At 39.2% G+C, this 20166-nt stretch overlaps 1 protein-coding gene across 1 annotated transcript in view; it reads left to right on the forward strand.

The window, feature by feature from the left end:
* GIPC2 (GIPC PDZ domain containing family member 2) overlaps positions 1 to 20166 on the forward strand; it is a 75093-nt gene that overhangs the window by 34780 nt on the left and 20147 nt on the right. Inside the window, exon 3 of the mRNA XM_069478113.1 lies at positions 3123 to 3303. Within this exon, the coding sequence (XP_069334214.1) occupies positions 3123 to 3303 (181 nt within the window). The remainder of the gene's footprint in view (positions 1 to 3122; positions 3304 to 20166) is intronic.

Here is a 20166-nt window from a genome sequence, read left to right on the forward strand (position 1 = left end):
ACAGTATTGAAAGGATCCAGCACAGATCTCAAAGTTGCTGAGCATGGTGGTGGGACACGCAGCTCAAACAGCCTTAAGCCTGCTGCTTAAGATTTTGGGGAGGGTGGGACACCACCCCGGAGCTCTGCTGACACCTGTGATGAGAAGGCAGAATTCTCTGAATATATGATATGAACATAATGGAAGATATAATCTAAAATGTTTGGAAACCTCTATGTTTAATAATGTTGTAAATCCCATCTTCCAAAAAAAAAAAAGTCTTATCTGCCTTTTGCAGCACCAAACTCCAAAGCTAGATGAGAGAAAGATCCTAAGTGTTATAGAAAATAGTATAAGTTACTCAGGAAATATAAGTATAGCATTAATGCTTCTCTTTTTTCCTTCTTAGTCTTTTGGGTCTGACTAGCACTTTTAGCAATATTAATTATCAAGTTGTTATATGATTATTAATGTAAATTATATTTCAGAAACTTGTCTCCACTATTACCTCATTCTTTATTCTACTCACTTAGAAGGCTCAGGTAACCCACAAAATATGTAATCTGTGTCTCCAACTTTGCTTCTATATCTCGTTCATCTTCTGGTTTTCATCTCCAAGTTTCTTATATTGGTTTTCCTGTCTCTTCATCCCAGGTCCTTATCTGCTGCTTCTGTTAATTACATATGCTTTGACTTTTCTCTTGGCCACCTGGATTCTCACCCTGCTGCCTCCTCTGACTTCTGGTAACTGCCTTTCCTCCCTCTGCGGACCTTCGTGGCTACTCACAGGCCTGGGCAACCCTAGATTTCTGTCACTCTGACTTTTAATTCACTGGTAGGATTCATACATGTCTTTAAAGTCTTTCATTTAATTTTTATATAATGCTTATTTTTAATAAAATTAGAACAATAAGTCTTTAAAAACTACAAATGATATGTAGGGGGACGCTGAAATTTATATGGCATAGTCGATCAAAGGAAAAAAATAGGCACAAGATGTACCAAGAAATAAGTTGGAATAAAAATTCTAAAAATAAAAAAAGTCAGTTAAATACAGATTTTTGAATTCTCTAATGGCTTAAGAATGGTTATGTAACAGAATATTTAATAGTGTTTTTTTTTCTTCTTTAGACTCTAGTCATTTGTTTAATTTTGTTTATTTTTCTACGACAGTTTAGAAACTCTACGTTGTACTGAGTGGTGTGCTGTGGTTACCATTGTTTCTGTTCGCTATATTAGGCTAGTGTGGGTTTCTAATAAAACAATGTCAAGTAGATTATGAAATTTCTGGATTCTTTTTTTTTTTAAGTGTTTTTTTTCCGAGACAGAGTCTTGCTCTGTTGCCCGGGCTAGAGTGAGTGCCGTGGCGTCAGCCTAGCTCACAGCAACCTCAAACTCCTGGGCTTAAGCAATCCTTCTGCCTCAGCCTCCCGGGTAGCTGGGACTACAGGCATGTGCCACCATGCCCGGCTAATTTTTTTTCTATATATATTTTAGTTGGCCAGATAATTTTTTTCTAGTTTTAGTAGAGACGAGGGTCTCACTCTTGCTCAGGCTGGTCTCGAACTCCTGACCTCGAGCAAGCCACCCGCCTCAGCCTCCCAGAGTGCTAGGATTACAGGCGTGAGCCACCGCGCCCGGCCTGGGTTCTTTGGTTTGTAATTAACTATTTGTAATGACAAATAATGAGCTCTGTTTAAACTGACATTATTGTATCATTTGTATATAGTATGTTAACACTTGCTACAAAGTAACCTTTGCCACAATGAACATAGCAATATTCTTAACATTTGGGGGTAAAAAAAAAAAATCTAATGTAAGTTTTGGTATATAGTAATACAATTTAAAGATTAAAAATGCTCAACCTTGCCAGGCTAGTCCTTTCTAGCTTTTTCTTTTTTCTTTTTTCTTTTCTTCCCAGATGATAATATTATGGAGATGCTGGGGGTACATGAGATCAGTTTTCTTTTAGCTCTTGGACCCAGTGATCAATCACCCTGCTGATTCAGAAGACGCTTCTACCTGGCAAGGGTGGGGAATACACATGCTTTTATTACATAATAGCAGCAACTCCTAAAATTTCTATCCTATCATTCCCATGATGGATTTATGACTCCTGAGGCAGGTTGTGGCCTTCATTTTGCCCTTCTCCTTATTACTGTGAAGGAACTATGTACATCCTTTGTAGGGCTGTTACCCCTGTAGAGTTTTCTGGAACTCTCTCCCAAAAATTCTTTCAGAAATTCTTGGTGCCATCTTAGATCTCATTTTGAGACTCTATACTATAGATGTATTATAGAGACGTAAGATAGATTTAAGAAAGAGCAGCTTGAAGTTTCTCCTATGTTCTCCTCATTTAAAATACATAAATGAAAAACAGTAATATAAAATCACCTTTACTGACTTCTGAAATGGTAACCATACTTGTCTCTTATTAGGTATGGGTCTTCCTAGCTAAGATCATACCATTCTTTGAGTCTTTGCATTTGTAACTAAATGTAGCCAATTGAAAAACCTCAGGCTATTCTTATGTGATGGGCTTCATGCTGAAATGTTTCAACAATCATTTATGGAGGGACTTTTCTGTGCAGGCATTGTGCTAGGCACAGGACATACAATGGTGATAAGACCATCTCTGTCACCAAGGATATTGCAGCTTAGTAATGGAGAGTGAGGAATCAATGAACAGTTGCACTGTGCTGTGTTGAATCTGGCAAATGACTTGATCTTCCTAAGTCTCAGTCTTCCTGATCTATGACATGAGAGTCTCATAAAGGTGGTTGGAATCAAATGAAACAGTGAATGTGAAGTGCTAAGCTTAGGGTTCAGCATATATAGCAAAAGGTACTGTAGGAGCATAAGAATGGCATCTTGCCCATTTTTGGCGGGGAGGGGAGTGGGTTGGGGATTGTCAGGAAAAGCTTCCCAGAGGAGGTGCTGACTGTGACAGTGCTGAATTCTGAATAATAAGGAAGATGAAGAAGGGCTGAAGGTAAGATGGTGGTCCTTTTTCATCTTCCATCTCTAACTGAGCGTAAACTTCATTGTTAATAGGTCAGTATGTTGTATATAATGTCTCAAAAGCATGAAAAGTAATGTTATGCAATTCTTTTTGTATTATGTTATCATTAATTTTCTTTCAGAGAATTAAAGATGGTGGCACTATTGACTCAGTTAAAACCATTTGTGTTGGGGATCATATTGAATCTATAAATGGAGAAAGTGTTGTTGGGAAGCGTCACTATGATGTTGCTAAGAAGTTAAAGGAATTAAAAAAAGAGGAACTCTTTACCATGAAGTTAGTAGAACCTAAGAAGGAATTTGGTAAGTTGGGTGTGTGTGTGTGTAACGTTGCCTTTTCCTTGTTTATCTTTCTAAACGAAATGAATACTAAGATGTGGTGGCATGTGCTTTTAGTATATCTTCTTATCTAACATGTCAGTTAAGAACATAGTAAATGTTATACAGCACTACTTATAAGGAAAAAAACTACTGAAGCCAGAAAAAAGAAAAATGTTGCTTTGTAAAAGGACATTTTCCAAACATGTGGAATTACAAAGTCTAATGTCTAGTGACTGAATTTGATGTGGCTCTTCCAATCTCTGAGAACAGCACATTGTATTGTTTTCCTTTTGCTGAGCAGTAAGATTTTTGATTGAGCTCTTTAAACTGTAATAACTGTTGCTTGTTGACCTCAGCAGCAAAAATTTTAGTTACACACAGAACTGATATTTAAAATAGTTATCTAGTCTATTTTAAAGAACTCTTTCACCAGTACTTTTTTTCCTTTGGCATTTTGAATTTAGCACCATGGGATGGTATGAAATTATTTCCACTTTGGTATGACATCTGTACTTGCTTGGCTGTAGCCATGGCAGCTGTATTCCAACTGTTGTTCAAACCCTCAGGGCCATCTCATCTACGGGAAAATGTGCCAGCTTCTCTCTCACTACACAGCACTATTTTAATAAGCCAACGAAAGCCTAGTGTTCATCAGTGTTAAAATATCTCTAGCAGAATCATCCCAGGCTTGCCCTTGCTCATCATGGCCCCACCTACCCTGTGTTCTTTCCTGTGCCCACAGAACCTAAATATTCCTTCCCATGTGGCTCTAAGGCTATTTTCTCAGGGTGGTTAATGAAAATGATGGGAGGATACACTGGGTCTGGGGAATTACATTTTCTCTCCTTTAGCAAGTAAGTGACAGATCCCAGCCACATGGAATTAGAAATTTTTCTCTGCTCCCTTGTGATTCTGTGCCATTTAATAGAAATGCAGAGTAAGTTATATTACTTGGGGGAGACAGTTCCACAGAAGGTATAAGAAAAGGATGCCTCATGGCAGTGCTGCTCCGGGGGGGCGGGGGGGTGGTGGACCACGCTAGGAGCCACTGCTGTAGGGACCGTGGTTCAGCCTGGCACACTGCAGCAGCGGAGCTCACTTCTCACAGAGGAAGGCACGCAGCACTCAGGGTTCTATCCAGCAGCTCCGTTTGAAATGGTTTCATTGGGTGACCAACTCCCCAGTTAGCGTGGTGAATAAACTGATAGGGTGTAGGTGGTTTGAGATAAATATTCTTATTTGATTTAAACTCTTTGTAAATCAAAGCCATTCTTAATGCAACTCAAGGAGTATAATTTTTTCGTACATTTATCTCCATCACCTAATCTGTTTTCCAGAGTTAATCTTTTCCTATTTTTTTTCCTGTTGTTTCCATCTAAATCTTTTGGAGCCTGTGTCTTTGTAGAAAGTTACTGATACGCCTTAATGTGAATGCTAGGTTGTGATAGCCTTGATTGTTATAGAGTTCATTGTATTTAGCTACTATTGTTCCATGATTAAAGTTTGCCCTTCAATGTTAGACACATATGTAGTATTAATAGTTGATATACTTCACTACCTTATGTACCTAGCTAAGTATTGAACCTGCTCTCTGTTCCCTCACAAAATCCATGGACACATTTGAGAAGCACCTTGGGTAGGATTTACCTATTTGGGGTATAAATTCTGGTGCTGCTGTGGCTTAGAATACCTAGAGATTGATTTTGAAGCAATGAGAGGTTTTTATTTTCCAAGGCTTTATTGAAATTTAACTCAAGCTGCTGGTCTATGTGCCTTTTTCACTCTGGGGGTTGATCCTTGACTCTGGGCACTGGACTGGGGGTTTCTCTCTTAGAAGTAAGCTTTGCTGCTCTGCCCGTCCTCCAGCTCTTAATTTTGCTTCTTTTTGCCTCTGAGTTTGTTCCTCATTCTGTGGCTTCATCCTAGTGATTCGCTCTTTACCAGGGAAGGAGAATATATCAGGAGGTAAGGGGGGGGGGTCAGGCTTACCCCAATTCTCTTGGTACAAATCTTATCTTTTGCTATGTTTCCTTCCTTTCTTCTGTGTTTTCTAGCATTATCATTGACTCAGGGCCAAGAATCCAGTTTTCACAGTCCTTCATGATTATCTGACTTGCTGTCACCTTGGATTCCTAGCAGGAGAAAGCCCAGTCTTAGTGAGAGAGAATTTTCTCTGCATTCAGACAGGCCACCCTGCCTATAACTAAGTCATTTCTAGGGTCTTACCAAAAGCTGTCCGAGATGGCCACACACTCCACTATTTTGACTTTTTCTTACCAATTTCCCTAAAGATTTAGCCTGGAGTGGTTTGTGCACTATATCCCCCAATACAAGAGGAAGTAGCATTGCTGGCTGCTTAGCAATGGCATACCAAGGATTGTGAGCACAACTACTTTGTAGTGGGTAGGAGACTCCTCACTGCCTGCTCTCATTTCCATATTTTAGGTCCACCACTGGCCACATCTCACTTGCAGGGGCCATTATGTGTCAGGATTCTCGAAGAGCTGTAGAATAAGCTGTCCAATTTAAGGAAAAGGCATTTACTGGAAGATACTAGGTAGGATTCTACCAGGTAGAGTCAATCAAGTCTTGGGAAGATCAGGAACCAAGGGTTTTTCAGGGATGTTTGTACCAGGAACCCTTCATGGCACTGGCTTAATCGACTCCCTGCAATTATTTTCTATCTTCATATCACTCTACTCAGGATTCAAATTCCTGGGAGAGAGGAGGGAAGTAATTAGGTCATGTGTCCATCTTGATAGTGGGGGAGGCAGGCTGCGTGATTGATAGGCCTACTGAAATCACACAGAGCAGTAAGGGGGAAGTTTCCTTGTGGGTAGGAAAAAAGTAGCAGATGTCCATTTTACTATTTCTTCTAAGCTGGTATACCTTGTTCTGCAAGCAGAGCAGTGTTATTTTTCTCTTGACTTTGAATCTGACTGTAACTATGTATGACAGCTGTCGGTCTGGGAGTATTGGAATGGAACAGAGAGAAGGGTATTGTCAATGATTTGGGGTATCTGGCCTTACAGGTTTTATTTTTCTGCTATGTGTTGGGTGCCACGTAAATAGCTGTTTGGCAATGGACTATCTAGAGACGATGACATCAAACTTTCTTTCAGGAAAGAGCAAGGCCACATTTTTCTTGTTGCCTACACCAGATTTGGAGGGGACAACCATCTACTATACTTCTGGAAAGATCCTTCATTTATGTATCTCACAAATTATTTATTGAGAATCTCCTTTGTTCCAGGTATTCTGCTAGGCACACCACATACTAAGAAGGAAGACTAAGCTATATAGCTGCTGCCTTTTGAGGAGCTCACAGTCTAATAGGAGGCTGTTATGGCTTGAATTGTGTCCTTCAAAATTCATATGTTGAAGTCCTAATCACCAGTATCTTAGAATGTGACTGTATTTGGAGATAGGCTCTTTAACAGAGGTAACTGGTTAAAGTGAAGTCTTCAGGCTGGGCTGTAATCCAACATGTCTGGTATATTTATCAGAAGAGGAAATTTGGACACAGACACATATACAGGGAGAATGGCATTTGAATGTGAAGATAGCCATCTATTTATAAGCCAAGGAGAAAGGCCTCAGAAAAAAAAATCAACCTTGGGGACACCTTGATCTTGGACTTCTAGCTTCCAGAACTGTGAGAAAATAAATTTCTATTGTTTAAGCACCCCATCTGTGGTACTTTTTTATGGCAGCCCTAGCAAAGTAACACAGAGGCCAACAGGCCGAAAAAAAAAAAAATTACATTTCTTTGACTACGGAAGTAGATCTTGGGCTTCCTAACAATCTGGAAGATACTGGTATTAATACTTTAGCAGTCCTCTGACCTTGGATAGATGGCAAGAATATACTGGTTATATTTTCATGCAGCAGACACTTAATGGAGCAATTAGTGTATGCTGGTCTTAGGGTCCTAGTTGCTCTAGATAATAATAGTCACCATTTATTGAGAGCCTACTGTGTACTATCACCATACTATATGCTTGGTGCATAAATAAAATCTAGATCTAGAGGCTCATATCTAGTGAAGAGAGATGAGTATGAAAAGAAATAAGTTCAATAAAGGGTGTTAGAGGTGCCATAATGTACTGGAGGTATAAAAGTGGGAGGCGTCAAGTATCTAAGGAGTTCAGGAAAAGCTTCCCAAAGAAGGGAATTGAGTTGAATCTGAAAAGATGGGTAGGTGCCATTTTTCGAGACAATGAAAGCTGGAAAAGAAATAGGTCTGGGTGAGGTGATAGGGAAGAGAGATTATAAATACAATTTTGGACATAATGAGTTTGAAATCTGTGGGACAATTCAGTGGGAAATATATAAGAGGTAGATGAGCGCTGAGAATTGAAGTGAATGGAGTAGATGAGCAATTGTCCTTCAATTAGGGAAAGCCATGGAAATAGACTGCGAGTGATAAAAGGATCAAACACAGCTGTTGAGGGGAACAAATCATCATTTAAGGGACAGAAAGAGGAGAAGCTGCATAGTGAGGAATGGCCAGACGTGGAGGAGACAGCCTTCTGGGTGGCCTTTATCCAAGTATTTAAGATCAAGTCACTTGTCTCAAGCACAGATGCTCCATTGCAGCTTTCCCGAGGTGACTCTGGGAGGAAGAATGGCCATTATAAGATATATCCCCAGAATCTCCTGTGCTGGTCAGAATTTAAGACACTGTTTTTCTCAACTAGTGTGTTTAGAACACAAAGTAGAATAGAATTGGAAATATTATAGTGCTTTGTACATAGTAAGGTTAAGTATTGTTTCAGTTACAAATACATGTGTTTCAGTTTATATGTACGTTTATATATATTTATGGGTCACCATATAATGTATATATTTCTGTGGGTCACAGCAAAAAAAAAAAAAAAAAAATTGAAAACCACTGGTTTAAATGACTCTCTTGTTGAAAGTTTGTAGTTTAATGGGAAATCTTTCCCATACCTAACATGATTTCTCCTGGTCAGCTGCTCTCTGATCCAAATTTTCCTTCTTCCAGCCATGAGTTGATGGCAGCATTCCCAGTCCTTATCAAGTATCGGCTGGAATGTCTCTAGTGGTGTTTTTTAGGGCATGGCTCACTTCCTTTCCCTTTTTGCCAATGAAAAGGAACATGTCTTCATGATGAGCTCAGCCCTGCAGAGTTTGCTCTGTAAACCTAGATTTTCCCAAGGCTATGAAAATCCATTCTTCCATTTAAATGACTCTACAACCAGACCAGTCTAACTGGTTTGTTTTCCTATGAGGTCTTTAAATTGCAGAAACATACATATTAAATCTATGAAGCTTTAATTCAGTTTTAGTTAAATGAGTTTCAACTTCATTTATCCTGGAAAATTTCTCCAACTTGTGATTCTTACCCTTTATGGAAAGGGGTTTGTGAAAGGAGGCCTGAATATTTCTGTCCTTAAAATCAGAAAGCGAGTTGAAAGGAAAAGCTTACTTCCTAAAACATTTATAATCTTTGTTTTGGGGTTAGATTTTGTAACAGATCTCTGGGTTATGTCTTATTTTAGAGGCATCATTTCTGTGCTATGTATCCATCAGAATAGGATGTTAAGTATGTGAAGTACATCTTAGTCCTTTGAGTCATTCACAGCTGGAAAAGTAGGACCTCATCTTCGTGATTCAGCTTAACTGATACACTCATTTCAAAGGCTAAGCCTATTTGATGTTGAGATAAACTGTGGCTTTTAGATTTTGACTTTTTCGATAGACATTCAAACATTTAAAATTTTTTATTATTCATGCTATTCTAAGAAAAAAATTTCAATCAACAAATGCTTTTGGTACCTTCTCATATATACTGAATTCTATAAAATATACCAGGGAATATGAAAAGTTACAAAAAAAAAAAAACCCAACAAAGTGCAGTAGTTTGAGTATTAGGCTCTGCCAGGTACTGGCTATGTGATAAATGACATTGGGTAAGTTACTTAACCTTTTGGCACCTTGGTTTCTTCAGACCAGAGTGAAGCTGTGTGGACCACATTGGGCTGTTATGAGGATTAAATGATTAAACACATGAAAAATATCATAGAACAGTCCCTGGTGCATAGCAAGTCTTCAATAAAAGTTAACTATTATTATTAGTGTTATTATTAAGGTGTTGCCTTTTCTTTAAGTGTAATTTTAGAAACAAGATAAACCCACATGAAGTAGGAAGAACAATGTGGTAAGTTGGTGATTAGAGAGTATTTTTTGAGAGCTCTGACATTGTTCCAGATTCTGGGAAGACAGATATGTCACGTCTTATATCAAATAATGAAATATATCAGTATACCGTCATAGTAGTGGCCATTTGCTTTTCTAAGTACTTTTTAAAAATTTTAAGATATTATGGGGGGTACAAATGTTTTGGTTACATGTATCAATTTTATTATACTTGAGTCAGGATTACACAAGTGTGCCCATCACCCAGATAGTGTTCGTTGTACCTGTTAGGTAGGTTTTCACCCATCCCCACCTCCCCCAATTCCCCTGCTTGATTTCCATTGAGTTTTACTTCCCTCTGTGTGCATGTGTGCTCATTGGTTCGTTCCAGTTTAATAGCGGGTACATGTGCATGTGGTGTTTGTTTTCCCATTCATTAGATACTTTACTTAAGGATAATGGTCTCTAGTTCCATCCAGATTGTTGCCAAAGGCCTTAATTCATCCTTCCTCTTGGCTGAGTAGTATTCCATGGTATACATGTACCACATTTTGTTAATCCACTCATGAATTGATGGGAACTTGGGCTGATTCCACATCCTTGCAATTGTGAATTGTGCTGCAGTAAACATTCAAGTGCAGGTGTCTTTTTGCTAAAATGACTCCTTTTCCTTTGGGTAAATACCCGGTGGTGGGATTGCTGGATCAAATGATAGGTCTACTTTTAGTTCTTTGAGGAATTTCCATACTGTTTTCCATAGAGGTTGTACTAATTTGCAGTTCCACCAACAGTATATAAATGTTCCTTTCTTTCTGGATCCATGCCAGCATCTATTGTTTTTGGACTTTAATAAGAGCCATTTTAACTGGGATAAGGTAATATCTCATTGTGGTTTTAATTTGCATTTCCCTGATGGTCAGTGACCTTGAGCATTTTTTCATATGTTTATTGGCCATTTGTCTATCTTCTTTTGAAAAGCTTCTATTCATTTCTTTTGCCTACTTTTTAATGGGGTTATTTTTTTTCTTGCTGAGTTGCTTGAGTTCTTTGTGGATTGTAGTTATCAGCCCTTTATTGGATGTGTAACATGTGAATATTTTCTCCCATTCTGTAGGTTGTCTATTTGCTCTGTTGCTTATTTCCTTAGCTGTGCAGAGCTTTTAATTTAATCAAGCCCCCAAAATCTATGGGATTCAGCATAGCAGTCCCAAGGGTAAAATTCATAGTCTTAAATGCCTACATCAAAAAGACAGAAAGATCACAAATTATCAATCTAATGGAACTAGAAAAGGAAGAGCAAACCAAACCCAAAGCCAGCAGAAGAAAAGAAATAACTAAGGTCAGAGCAGAGCTAAACACGAAATGGAAAATAAAAAACAATACAAAAGATCAATGAAACAAACAGTTGGTTCTTTGAAAAGATAAGTACTTTTTAAGTAGGAAATAATTTAGTCCTCACAACCACCCTAAAACATAAAGCAATTTGCCCAAAGCTAGAGCTAGTGAGCAGGGGAGGCAGGCTCCTAAGCCATGCGGTCAGCCTCCAGAGCCAGCTCTCTGACAACTGTACGGGTGAGCCAGCATGTTTGCGGTCTTCAGGAAACTTACGGTTTACATAAAGAGGCAGATATATTAAGAATAAAGTAATTCTGTTAACAATAATAGCTACCATTATTGAATGCAATAGAGTGTAGTGATAAAGAGCATAGACTCTGAGCCAAACTGCTTGGGTTTGAGTCCTTTCTCTGTTGCTTATTAGCTATGTAATCTTGGTTGTTACTTAATTCCTTTGTGCCTGTTTACTTATCCATAAAATATTGTGAGAATGAAATGAGTCAATATATGTAATGTCCTTAGCTGGGAACAGTCTTAGATAAGTATAAGCCATTGCTCCTAGGACTACTGCCTGATTTAATCCTCATGCCATGCCTGTGAGGGCTCTCCAGATAAATAAACTGAGGCTTTGGGCAGTTAAATAATTCTTGTGGGCAAAGCAGTCCAGTCCTGTTTGCTCCTGGGGCTTATGGTCTTAACATTAATGTGTTACTGCCTCTTCGGAATATAATGTACACTATGGTATGTGCTATAATACAGATTTAAAGTACAATTTAGCTGGAGGCTTTCTTGGGAGGTGTTCTAAAACTTAGACAGTGATGGGAGCAGGGAGAAGTGGTAAGATTGGAAAGGGACTTCTTCAAAGAGAAAGCCATGGGGCAGATAGCTTATGGCAGGTCTCTCCAATATCAGGGACTAGTGTCCCATTCTTGTGAGAGGTGACAGGACGTCTGATAGAAAGGCATAGGGATATTTGAGCTTTAAACACTATGGCCTCACTAAGTTGAAAGACCTTCTGCACCTTGGGTTTGGCCTGCAAGTGGACACATTGACTTGGATATGGAGCCTCAGGGTGGGGCCTATGATGACCCGAGTATGACATCAGCTCTCTGGATCATGGGAGGGAAAGAGGCTTCGAAAACAAAACCAAGACTGAATTTCTCACCACAGCTCTGGCATGGAAGGTGGAGGGAGGTTCAAAGTCAAATTCAATTTGACATTTCTTTTATCCAGAGTTGTGAAGTAAACTTTAAAAGCCACTACAGAAATTCAGATGGATGTTCAGAGGAGGAAAGGATATGAGTAGGATGGACTAGGTGAGAAGGATTCCTGGAAAAGATTGCACTTGAACTTGGCCTTGGAGGATGGGAAGGAAAGTATAGACAAGGAAAGGAGGGTTTCCTGTGAGAGGTGTTCAGGACAGGGAAGAGCCTAGCCTTGCAAATTGTACAAATCAGGCTGCACAAGCAGCTCAGAGCCATGTTAAGAAGAGCTCTGAAAACTAGGCAGGGAACCTGAGCTTGTTTTAGATGGTAATAGGGAATCATTTACATATTTGAACCAAAAAATGACATGATGTAACAGACTGTTGGAAAGTAAGCCTGGAACACCAACGTGGCTATGTTTGACTAGAGGCGAAACCATGTAAGAGGCTGTTGTAACAGGTTAGGAAGAAAAATGATCCATGCTGGGAGTGGGGACAGCAGTGGGAATTCAAAGGAAAGAAAAAAGCCTGAGCAGTATTGTGGGGAAAAAATGGGGTTAGGAGGTGGATTGGTGACACTTAGTTAAAGGGGAAAGGAGAGAAGATTCAGAAGCAAATGTCACGCTCAAGATTTCTATCCTAGGAGCCTGTGATAATAATGATGCTATAATTGGAAATGAGGCAGCTGGGATACAGAAATGGTTTGGAGGATAGTTAGGGAGAGAAGTTCAGTTTTAGGTGTATTACATTTTTATCTGACAGTGGTATTCCTTCATGTATTTGGGGCAGAGGTTTAAAGTACTCACAATGACAAATTCTGGGGGATGGAACATGTCACCAATCATCTTTTTGTGTTGTAGAGTTGGTTCGTCTTCTCATATCTAGCTAGACATTGGTTTGGCATTTGCCACAAAGATACTATGGGAGAAGATGAATGAAGAGCCAAGATCCCTTCTGTGGGGTGGGTAGATGTGTTAGACGAATGCTGAGTGTAACTGATAAATATGTTACCACAGTAAAGGCCCAGCTGGTTATCGAAATATGAACTCTTTCCACTCTAGTTGTAAACTCTCATTTTAATATGTTTTATTAAATGCTCACATTTTTAATCTGAGAAAAGTGAAATTATTATAATCTATAATACTAAAAACTTTGTAAGCTGTATTTTTCAAGACATTTACTCTATTTATAGTGATTAATTTCTTAGAACATAATGTTTTTTAAGGAGCATTTGGAATTAATAACAACCATGAAGAAAAGGGAGATAATAGTTTTCAACTATTTTTAAGCTTAGTAATTAAAATAGCAATGTGAAATGACGGGGTCAAAGATGATGCTAAAATATAAGTGGCTTCTTTAATCTGACTAAATAGTATGAATATAATATAACTTATTAGCAGAACAGCAATTATACAAATAATATATATTCTGCCAGAGAGTTTTTTTTGAGACAGAGTCTCGCTCTGTTGTCCTGGATAGAGTGCAGTGGCCTCATAACAGCTCACTGCAACCTCAAACTCCTGGGCTCAAGTGATCCTGCTGCCTCAGCCTCCCGAGTAGCTGGGACTATAGTCGTGTGCCACCACACCCGGCTAATTTTTCTATTTTTTTGTAGAGATAGGATCTCACTCTCGCTCAGGCTGGTCTCAAACTCCTGACCTCAAGGGATCCTCCCTCTTCGGCCTCCCAGAGTGTTAGGATTACAGGTGTTAGCCATCACACCCATAGAGAGTATTTTCACAATGGGAATTGTCATATAATTATAGGGAAATGTACATAATAAGTTATGCTCAAAATTATAATCCGAGTATGTTTTCAGGAAAAGTTAAACGTTTTTCAATACAAATGGAATTATCTGCTTATGATATATTAAGTGAAAAGGCAGGCTGGGCATGGTGGCTTATGCCTATAGTCCCAGCACTTTGGAAGGCCGAGGTGGGAGGATTGGTTGAGGTCAGGAGTTCAAGACCAGCCTGGTCAACATAGCGAGATCCCATCTCTATAAAAAAAAAAATCAGCTGGGCATAGTGGTGCATACATGTAGTCCCAGCTATTTGGGAGGCTGAGACAAGAGGATTGTTGGAGCCCAGGAGTTCGAGGCTGCAGTGAGCTATGATCACGCGACTGCACTCCAGTCTGGGCAACAGAGCAAGACCTGGTCTCTAAAAAGAGAAAGGAAAAAAAGTCTGAATCTCTGTTTCCTTATCGGCAACATAAAGTAGTAATAACTACCTCACAAAATCACAAATTACTATATAAAAACATTAGGCTACATAGTTGAAAATTTTTGATTATGAACTGTTAGGCATTGTGCTCTCAAAGTTAATATTCCACAACATTGAAAAGGCAGATTAAAAAAACAATATGTAGTAATACCCCAATTTTATAAAAACTATCCTTAAGTGTAGAAGAAAAATGACTTGCTGATTGTCAAATGTTAACAGTGGTTATTGTTAGGTGATGAGTATATGGATAACTTTTATTTCTTTAGGCTTTTTGTGTTTTCCAAATTTTAAATATAAACAAAACATTAACTTTCATAACCAGGAAACAATTATTTTAAAAATAAGGCTAGAATTCCAAGAAATAGAAGAAACTTAATCATTCTACATATAGTGGCTTTACAATTTTCAACTCTATGATTCTCCTCATTAAGCAATTTTCTTGACTTGAACTATGTATAATAAAAGACTATTTATAATAGTTCAATAGTGAGAAAATGTGGTAGAATATTATGTTGTATCAACTCTTTAAATTGGCAGTATCTGTTAACTACTTAACTTTTTAAAGTTTAGGGGGAAATGTGTGTAACAAATCAGTAATAAACGTGAACAATTACTTTTATTTCTTGAATTCCCATGATAATTTTTACTTCTTGAATTTCCATGATAATTTTTACTTCTTGAATTTCCATGATAATTTTTTTTCTTGAATTCCTATGATAAATAATACTTATTGTAGAGTAAAATGAGTAAAAGAGTAAAAATATTTTAATTACTTTTTTTAAAAAAAGAATTATCCTTTACTTCCTTAAATTGGAAATTTTCCTTAAGTTTATAATTTTTTGTTGTAACACAGACTCTCCTGGATTAGCTATGAACTTTCTCCCCAGAGATGCACATTAACTTTTGCTTGCTGTTTTAGGGAGTTATAAAAACAGAGTTGGGGTTTTCTTAAATTACTCTTTAACTAAAGAACAAGAAGATTTTGGGCACAGGTATTGTATTTCTGATACCTGACATGACATGCACTGTTCTGTCTCATCAAAGGAACAGTTAAGAGTGAACTTTGTGTTCTTGTGGGGTTCATTCATGTGTCGGCAGCCCTTTTGATCCCATAGACAACTGACACCTTCATGCAGGTGGCATCAGTATGTATCTCCGTTTCCTTGCTTTTGAACTGTCCCAGCACTCTATTAGCTGTATTTTTTTTTAAGCCTATTCTGAAGAATTCTGAGAAATTTTGGAGAGAAGGACACATAGGAAAAGGGAATGCACAGTTAAAATTTTAAATTCTGGGACACAGCTAGATTTTATGTCAATTATTCTGAGAAATGTGTGTGTACGTTGGGGGTGGATGTGGGGTAGAAAGCATGTGGTCTGTTACAGACAGTGCCATTGTGTATGTCCAAGCATTGGAAGGTCTTTTTAGATGGGTTGCTTCACTGGACAGAATTCTGTATCTGTGAGGTGCCTTTCAGTTGGAGATGGTGGAAAACCCTACTAAACTGGCTTAAGCAGAAAAGGGAATCTTATAAATCAACAGCCCGTGAGTGATGCTGGCATTAGCAAAGCTCTATGTAGGGCGTGTACAATGTGACTAGGACTCATTTGACTCATTTGCTCTCTGCTCTGTTTGACGTATCAACTCCATCATTCAGTATCCTTAGAAGGTTAGCTCCACATTGTGTCCCAAGATAGCAATCAGCAATTGCTGGGACCATCTGCTTCCTTATTCACACAGAGCAGAAAAGGGGAATGTCCTTGTCTCAGAATTTTTAGCAGAAGTCTTGAGATTTATTCTGACCTACATGACTTTTGTCACATGCTCACCTCTGAAATAATCACTGTGATGAAGGGAATTGGTTGGCTTGGTCCATTCATGTGTCCCATGTCCGAAGCTGGGAGGAGTCAGCTTCTCCTGAACCACAGCGATCCTTAAACGACCAATGGGTACTAAGACAACCTAATGTCTGTTACCAATGGCGACCCATGACTTTTAGTAGAATGCAAAATCACGTAGTGTCTCTGGGGTAGACCTGCCTGGCCTTTTTATTCTAGCTCTGCCCACTTACCAGTTGTCTGTGACCCTGGTGAAATCATCTCACTTCTTCAAGCCTTGAGTTCAATAATAAAATTAGGATAATAACAATACCTATTGGAATACATAAGAGCATATAAAGAATTTTTGTTACCTGGGATATATTAAATACTTGGTTAAAAAAGCCGTTATCTTTAAATTGACTTTCCCCAGGTTATTTGCATCACTCTCCCTAAATGAGTATTGTGTATGTGTGTATTCCTTTGAAATAAAATTTCTTTAATAACACCAATGTGAGAAACAGCATATAATGCTTGCCTGTAGCCATCTATAGAGGGAACTCCTCCACCTTGAGAGATTATCTGAAAATGAGGGCAGAGAGCTCCAGACCTTGAGTAAAGCTGTTGACCCTAACTATTGCTGCTTTATAGAAATGTCAGTCTCCAAGAGAACCTAAAATTTGAGTTTTTATAAGAAGCCACACAATTTTTAAAAAGATGGCAACTGATTAAAAAAATCTGAAAACACTGCACATCCAACAAATATGTCTGTGTACTACATATTTGTGAACTACCTGTTTGCAACCGTGGCCTAAGAGAATTGTCCTTCATGCCCAAGGCCTTTGCTCTGGTGCCATGCACACTCAACTTTCAGGTACTCAGTGGGAAGAAAATTCTAGGTGAATCATTCCTGGGAGGGGTACAGAACTTGTGAACTGAGAGGCACCCAGTTAGGAGGGACTCTGAAATGTAAACTCTCCACTCATTGCTTTTGGGGCCTTTGAACTTGCTGAACTACAGTCTGGAACACTTTCTCCTCCCCTCCCTTCTTCCCCATTAGTCTTGCTGTCTTTACCCCTGATGGTTGGGTCTCTGCTTAGAAATCACTTTCTCCAGGAAGTTTCAGGCTCTTAAGAATGAAGCATGGGAGTTCACTTGGACCTTTGATACCATCTCTCCCTATGGATCAATAAGCAGATTTGATGACATCTGTTCTTTGTGACCTTGGTTGGTGAGAATTGATTCCTGATACGTAGATCAGCTCTGGGAACACTGCAAATATAAGCATTTCTGGGCCTGTGATGTTGAAGATTATTGGTGTACACATCCTGCAAAGTCCTGCTTGAGTTGCCAGCTGGCTCACTCTTTTGATGTCTCTCTTGATGCTGTGTAACTTCAGAGATGGAATTACAGGAATCGATTGGTGAACTTGATGAGGTAGTGGAGTTCACCCGACACAGGCTGTTAGGGGAGTGGGCTATATGTTTACTTCTCCAGGATGGCGTGGTGATATGTCTGTCACTTGCCCACATGGTGTCGCATGACTTTAATAACAAAATAGGGGATATTGAGGTGGGAAGGGGAGACAAAGAGACCTCAGAGTCCACAGATTTTACTCTGTATTCTCTGGCCCCTCAGTTGATCCTTCTTCTTCCTCTTCCCTTTAAGTCCTGCCACCAATGAAATGGATACCGGAGGGCATTGAGTCCTGAGTGCTTCGTGAGGGGTTGGGCTTAAACTCATCCACTTTGGAGAATCTGGTTGGAGTGATGGGAGGGCCATTGGTTGTTTCAACTCTCTCCTAAATTGACAAGAGATTGTTTTGTAGAAGAGAGAAATAGAATAAAAAAGAGTCCTTTGCTCCTGGTATTTGAAGTGACAACTTTCTGAACATTTGAAGAGGGACCTTGGCATGTTTCTTATTTTCAGAGAGAAAACTGATATAAGTGGTTTTTTTAGAGAGGGAGTGGAAGAGCAGATTTCTCTCTCTCCAGGTTGAAACACACCAGTAGAAACAAATTATATACTCCAGTAGCAGCACTCTATTACTGTGATCCAGGCCACCGGGCAAGCACCTTTCCTATAGCAGCCTTTCGAGTGCTCAGCACAACACTGTAAATGGGTGTTGCTCTCACTGTACAGGTAGGGACATATTCTTCAAGGTCACACGATTTGTAAACAGAGGAGCTGGAGTTTTAACTCCGGTGCTCTGATTCTAGAGTATACATTCTTAACCACGACACTATGGATAACAGTATAGATTAAGTTATTAATTTTCTCCTAGGAAAGCCATTAGATGTCAAATGATCAGAATGCAGCTGAGCACATTACTCACAGGCATTATCACACTGTGTTTGAAACTGAGCGTGAAGGTAGACATCATCAGACCTCAGTAGTAAAGTCCTTGCAGGATGTTTTTAAAGGGCCAGATAATGTTTTTGAGAAGTCTGGAAAATGAAAGGGGTCTTACTTTTGGCTGGAACCTGATGGGAAATATTAGAAGAACTTTTATCTCACTGTTTAGAACTGAAAGTGGTTGGTTTGTTTCCTACCTGTCACCAAAATGCCACTGATTTATTTTTCTCTCACCGCCTTTTCTCACACACCCTCAGCCCACTGCAATATACCATTTACAACTATTTCTAGATGTTTCCAAGGGTTTTACATGTGCTCAAAAGAAGTGGTCCTGTTACGCACCTTGTTGGCCTTCTTTGTATCCTGAGCATTCTGTTCTTTCCTCTGGGCATCTTTGGGCCTGCTCTTGTTCACTGAGCACCTTACAGACAGCTGTGTCCATGTGTGCACACCTCATGTTGGAATCCTGGTCTCCGCCTGTGCTCTGATGGTGATGCTGCAGTCCAGCGAGGGCCCTCATGGGACCAGAACAAGGCTTGTTCTGTGCAGAAGTGGGGAGAATACCCAGGCTCCCCACTGGATCAATCCTTCATCAGTTGAGGATCTAAACTATGTTGCATGTGTTCCTGCTGAAAACAGAGCTTTTCATTTCTTTCAGCACCTCTTCTTTCCCTAGGGCTCAGGCACAGGCTTTTGGGATGGGACAAATACCTTTCTGCCTTCTCCATTTCCCCATCTCTCTTCCTGAGCTTCACCATATAGCAGAGACTAGGGATTCACCTGTTTACTGAAGAGTGTCAAGTCAGGTGCAATGGCTCATGCCTGCAATCCTAGCACTTTGGGAGGCCTAGGTGGGAGGATTGCATAAGGCCAGAAGTTCGAGACTAACCTGAGCAACATAGTGAGATCCTGTCTACCAAAAAAAAAAAAAAACAAAACAAAACAGAAAAACAGAAAAATGAGCCAGATGTTGTGGCACACACCTGTGGTCCTAGCTACTTGGGAGGCTGAGGCAAGAGGACCGCTTGAACCCAGGACTTTGAGGTTGTAGTGAACTATGATGACATCACTGCACTCTAGCCTGGGCAACAGAGCGAGACTTTGTCTCAAAAAAAAAAAAAAAGTGTCAGTTAAATGGGGTCTCATAAAGAATGATACATGTATGTATAAATATTTTAATTTAAAACAGAAATACGCATTTAAAAAACTCTTAATGCAAAAGGCCTTTTCTTTGAGTAGAGACCACAAATTGGAGTTCTATGGTCTTTCTTATATAATCACAACTTTAATGCATATCTATGGATTTTCTTTCATTAAAAATACCCATTTATATGAAATGAGAGATGTTTAAAGATATTTTTCCTAATCTCCTAGAGGAGTCTTGCCTACACCTAATTTTCTTTTCTTTTCTTTTCTTTTTTTTTTTGCAACTCACCCTCATGGAGTCTTTCCAAAGCAGTCAACCTATTTTTCATAGCAGTAATAACTCCTTATTTTACACTCATTTCATCAGCTCATATACTTTTAAATTAAAGCACATAATTAGAGTGACAGATACAATTGCCACAAAAAGGTTTGGGAATAAACATGACTCTTTCTAGGTAATGTGCAACTCCACCATGGGAGCAGCAAAGGCACCCACAAGCTGAGTGTCCTGGGCCCTAAGTGACCAGTACGTTTGGTGGGGGGCAGAGGCTAGTGAATCGGTTAGCTGCAGGCTGATTACCAGAGTCTACTGTATAAACCACA

The sequence above is a fragment of the Eulemur rufifrons genome, chromosome 8 (genome assembly GCF_041146395.1).
Source record: "Eulemur rufifrons isolate Redbay chromosome 8, OSU_ERuf_1, whole genome shotgun sequence".
Lineage (NCBI taxonomy): Eukaryota > Metazoa > Chordata > Mammalia > Primates > Lemuridae > Eulemur > Eulemur rufifrons.